General features: G+C 25.6%; 1 protein-coding gene across 3 annotated transcripts in view; it reads right to left on the bottom strand.

Annotated features, from left to right (window-relative positions):
• Window positions 1-5,592, bottom strand: part of LOC142318996 (thiamine transporter 1-like) — a 47,628-nt gene that overhangs the window by 34,458 nt on the left and 7,578 nt on the right. For 2 of the 3 annotated variants that reach the window (XM_075355774.1, XM_075355776.1), the window contains exon 2: window positions 2,922-3,057. In XM_075355774.1, coding sequence (XP_075211889.1) covers window positions 2,922-3,047 — 126 coding nt within the window. In that variant the 5' untranslated portion in view covers window positions 3,048-3,057. Of the gene's footprint in view, window positions 1-2,921; window positions 3,058-3,370; window positions 3,496-5,592 lie in introns of those variants that run through there. The other variant, XM_075355775.1, reaches the window with a different exon arrangement.

Below are 5,592 nucleotides of genomic sequence, written 5' to 3'. Positions count from 1 at the left end.
TAAAAGCCTTGAATTATTTTACTACTGTCAAATTAAACAATTACAAATTGGAATTTGATTGGTAAATTTGTGTTAACAATAAACTTGTCTACAAATCAACAAATATTTAAATAATAAGAAATTTAATTACAATTGTATTCCGTAAAACACACATATATAAACACTGAAATTCATTACTTTGAATGTAGGAGAATGGCTGATTGTGGATGATTGTGCAATAAAGAACTTAACACTGAACTAAAACTGGTAGTAATTTTCTATTGCAATCTATATTTTTTATAATTATTTGTAATTGAATAGCTTATCTTAAGACCTATATATTATTTTATGGCTAATGGATTTTTTTAGCTTAACTACAACAAATGTCTTCTTGTCTATTAGTTTGAAAAAAATTCAGAAAGTTAATATTTACATTTGAGAAAATATACAGTGCAGATTAATGGAAATATTTTAATAATACATTATGCTGTTAAAAATAAACCAACAAAAATAGATCCAAGTTGGTATACTTTTTGCTGTCTTAGGAAAGATTTAGTCAAAATTTTTACCATATGTGCGTAATAAGCATTATAAATTTTTATAAAAGTGTTTTAATTTTATTGTAAAATTGGTGATTATACAAATAAACTTAATTGAAAACATAACTTTGACCAAAACATAAACAAAAACTACCAATATTTTTTAAAAATAAAACATGAATTAAAAATAATAATAAAAATTCCTTTCAAAATAATAAAATTAATATTAAATGAACCTTTTATTCTGAATAATTTGCAGTAATATATTATAGAGATCATTAGAAGAATGGGTAGAGGTATATCTCTATCCATATAGTATATCTACTACCCTTCATGGATAAAAAGAGTATTAGTACTTCCTCAGCAGAACCATAGAAAAATATTGATCAAGGCAGCATCAGAAAATACACTATTATAGAATAAAAGATAGACTGATAAATCCATCCATGAAACAATAATAATAAAGTAAATGTTTGAAAATAAAAGTATAAAATATCAAAAAATAAATAAAATTCAGAAAACATTAATGAAAATTATTTGAGCACACATTACATGCAAGTTACATAGAGGTGCAGAGAATTCAGGTTTTTTTTGTTATTTTTTTTTTAAATTAGTATTATTTTATCTGTAAAATAAAATCTTTTAACTGGATTTTTTGTAAACTGATTGAAAGATTCTTTAAAAAGTTTAGTAATTTATTAAAAATGCTAACAATAGCTGCTGAACTTAAATTACTGTATACTTAAAATATAAATATTACCTTCCTGGGTATCAATGGGAATTAGTTGATTTATCAACAAAGTCAGTCCCAGATACTGGGTTTGTTTCAGATGGATCAGTATTACTGTTATTCAGAACACTGCAAAATAATTTATTAAATTCCTCTGCTTCATGAGTAACTGCTCTGCTTTACTAATGAGATAACAAACTTGAGTCCTTTTGAATTTTTGTTGAAGTTTTATTTACCAATCCTGTTTTATTTAGAAATTTGCTTTTATGTTTGATAATTGCTCACGTAGTTTTAGGTGTATTATTTGAATTAAACATTGAATTATTATAAAATAATCGTTTAGTATAACTAAATTTACGAATAACTTTAGTATAAATTAGTTGTAAATATTCAAATAATTATATAAGTTATCAAGTAAATTATAATTAGACATTTCACGTAGATTCCTTAGCGTAGAACTAGATTTTACAATTTCTTTAGTAATCCAATGTTTCTCTTTTTACATTTATACTGGTTTTTTTTTTCTTACTAAAGGGCAAGCTGGAAACATTAAGGAAATTGTTAAACTTTTCAATAAAGCTAATTTTGTTGTTATTTTCTTAGTTTGTTTTTAGCAGTAAGGCTCTCAAATTTCTATTTGAATCCTTACTGATCACATTTTAAAATAATAAAAGTCCCCCTGCATCCTTAAGAGATTTAATCAGATTTTAGAAGACTCCTCCCTTTCCAAAGTTCTTAAATAATACTTAATTGAAAATAAAATTAAAAAGTGAAGATAAAAAAATTTTATAAAACATTATTCAAAGATATCCATGATATTGATCATAACCATAATCAATAAAATCCAGGAAGGGACAAAAGGGAGAACTCTTTTTGTAAAGTATAGGTCCATTTAACAGTCGTCCTTTGTTATACTGCTAACACACAATGAACACCTGTATGATGAGAAGAAAATAGGTTTGTAATTCATGGGAACAAAGCCTTGGTCGATTGTTCTCACACTTCAAATTGGGTCTGATCCTACAGGTAAAGAGGCTAACAGTATAAATAGCCCAGTAAGACCAGCTAAAAGAGAGTTCTATTAGAACCTGTCTGTAAGGTGTTATGACATCAGTCCTGCAAGGGCAGTTATGCATGGAGTTCAGCGAGGAGAGGCTGCAAGTAGTGTGGAGTCGTGAGGGTTCGGCGGAGTTCTGTGAACCAGTCCAGTGAGACATACGACAACAGCCCAGCGAGGAGAGTCACAGGTGTGAGTCTGTGAGACAAGAGTGCGAGATGTCAATCCAGCGAGGAGAGTCATTAAAGTTTCTGAATCTTTCTCTATTATCTTAATGAAATGCATTCCTAAAATAATTTGATTAATTTCAGTCATACCTTTTGTTTAAATATTTTGAATTTTGTTATTTAAAAACACTGATTAGCTTATTCATTTTGAAACTGGGGTTTTTAATAATTATTAGATTAATCTTAAAAATAATTAATTTCTAAAAATAAATGAATTCTAGTTAAAGATTGTTGAATGAAAATAAAATTAAACTATTTCACTGAATAACTATTATTTTTGTCGTTTTTTTAGAAAATCATGATAAATTATGCAAAAATTATATATTAAAAAACGTAATTACATTTAAATCTTGCAAACACTATTACAAAAACTATATAAAATGACTTACCACTGTTTCATTGATATTCATTACAGGTCCAGTAAGATAGGATGTAATATACGGATCTTCTGGTCTAAATTCCTTGAGGAACCCAAAAGTTCCAATTCTAATTGATAATTTTATCCACTCCTGCATTCTGCAAAATCTAAAACAAAAAATGAACACAATTATGTTAATTAATAATTGGATTATTAGAATTTTGCTAATAAATAAATTATCTAATTTATTAATTGTAACTTAATTTTTACAATTAATAACACATAAAATTACCAATTTTAGATAAAATATGTAACAAACCAAAACTAGTCTTTTGTCAAATTTACAATTAAATTCTCTAATAAAAACTTCATAATTGTAATGAGATTCTTCACAAACACATAACTGTGTTTACAAGTTTATATTATAAAAAATGTTTTCATTAAATTTCTGTTATAAAAATTTGCAATCTCTTTTTTTACCTTTGACAAAAACACAGTCTAAATAATTCTGTCTAGTATAAACAAATGCAGTATAATAGTTAATAAGAAACTATTGAACAATGTTTAATAATTAATTGAAATAGAAATATAATATAATCTCAAGTACAAATCATTATCAAATAAAAAGTGAAAATTAAAGAGATTCTTTTTTAACCGATACAGTGACAGATCTGTTTTGTTGTCTGTTTTGTTTTATAAATACTTTATCTTATCATTTTGATAGTCCCGGGCCAATTAATAATCTAAAAATTCAAAAACGCCAGTTTCTTTCTATGAAGGCCAATCATTAATAATGATTTATGTATTGATTTATGTATGTATATGCATGCATGCATGCATACATATGTAATCATTATTAATATTAAATAATGATTATTTATGTATTATATATGTATGCATGCATATATATATATATATATATATATAATCATTATTAATATGTAATCATATATATTTATAAAATATAAATGTATATCTACATACTTATAAAATCATTAATAATGATCCCTAGCTTGAATTCTTAAAATAAATAAATAGCTGTATATATATATATATATACACAGCTAGCTCCCTGTCGCAGCTTCACCCGCGGTATATGATTACTTGTGTTTCCCGTAGCGGTCAATCTTTTAATTTTATGTTTTTTAGTCAAGTAACAGGAAGCAGTCGCAGCCAGCCACACATACAGTAGCAATGGTAGTGCAGTGACTGTGTTGGTTGAATCACAGTGCTGTACACCTTTGCACCATTTAAAGAAATTTGAATTAAAAAAAATTAAAAATGGTTTTTAAGTATTTATTTGAAGAGTATTTACAAGCCCATATCTACTGAATATCTTGTTTACTATAATCAGGATTTGGAAAATTTACAATCATTGTTCAAAAATTGTTTTACCTTTCTTCACCCCATTTCTAGGTTGAATTTTAAAAATCTAGAAATTGGTTTGACCCAAATCTAGAAACTGGACAGTTTTAACCGTTGAAATACTTAATGAAACTCAAAAAATCTAGAAATTGGTTTTCAGATGTTCACAATTAATCAGTTCAAACCCAGTTCACACAGTGATAGACACTCATAGTTCACAATTCATTAATTCCATTCATTAACATTTGTGCTTCAACCAGCAAATCTCTGCTACTACACACACACACACACACACACACACACACACACACACACACACATATATATATATATATATATATATATATATATATACATATACATATATAAAATCCAACTTCATCCACCTAAGTACAGAAATTAAAAAGTAAATAAGATGACACCTTATTTTTTCATAACCTTTACAATAGCACTTTCGTGGCAACCCACATCTTCATTTGTAATTTCTGTTTTTTAAATGTTTATATCAAACTACATATTAAACTCAGAGACAACTAAAATATATATAAATTTTTTGATAATATATGAAATATCTTCTTTTTTTTTATTAATTAAAATTAAAAATTAAAATATATATATATATATATTTTAAATGAATGCTAACCAAGCAAAATTATCATTTAAGTTTTATCAATTACGTATTAAGCTCCATGATACAATACACTCAATAAATCTTAATAAAATTTTCCTTAAATTAAAGTAATTCCTGAATATGCTAAGATTAACATAAAGAATTCTGAATTTAATAAATGTATAATAAAAACAAAAGATTTTGCAGAAACCTTTAGGATGAACCAGGAAATCGAACAAGCTTATTATAAAAGAAATTTAATAAATAGTAAGTTATATAATACACACTTTCAATTAGTGCAAATTTGGGGATATTTAGTATTTGATTAAGTATTGTTAATTTGATCAAAACTAATATTGAAATTCTTAAAAATAAATTTAATGAATCTAAACATCATAAAATTAGTAATTTGATAAAAACAAGAAATAATAGTAATAATAATTGTAATTACATTTGTAATAGGAATAATAATAATAATAATAATAAAGGTTTGGGTGTTTATAGACTACAGGCGGGTTTTGCAGTGATTGGTGGTTATGATGATTTATATTTCAAAGATGTACAGTTGGATTCGGAATCATTTACTGATATTTGTTTGGGTTTGATAAATTTGACAAATGTTGACCATGATGATAAGGAGCAGTTTATTGTTGCTAATTAAATGCGTTTAAATATAATCTGAGTGATAGTGATAAGAATAATATTATTAAAAATATCATAGTTGATT

The sequence above is a fragment of the Lycorma delicatula genome, chromosome 2 (genome assembly GCF_047948215.1).
Source record: "Lycorma delicatula isolate Av1 chromosome 2, ASM4794821v1, whole genome shotgun sequence".
NCBI lineage: Eukaryota > Metazoa > Arthropoda > Insecta > Hemiptera > Fulgoridae > Lycorma > Lycorma delicatula.
This window is presented reverse-complemented; position numbering and strand designations above follow the sequence as displayed.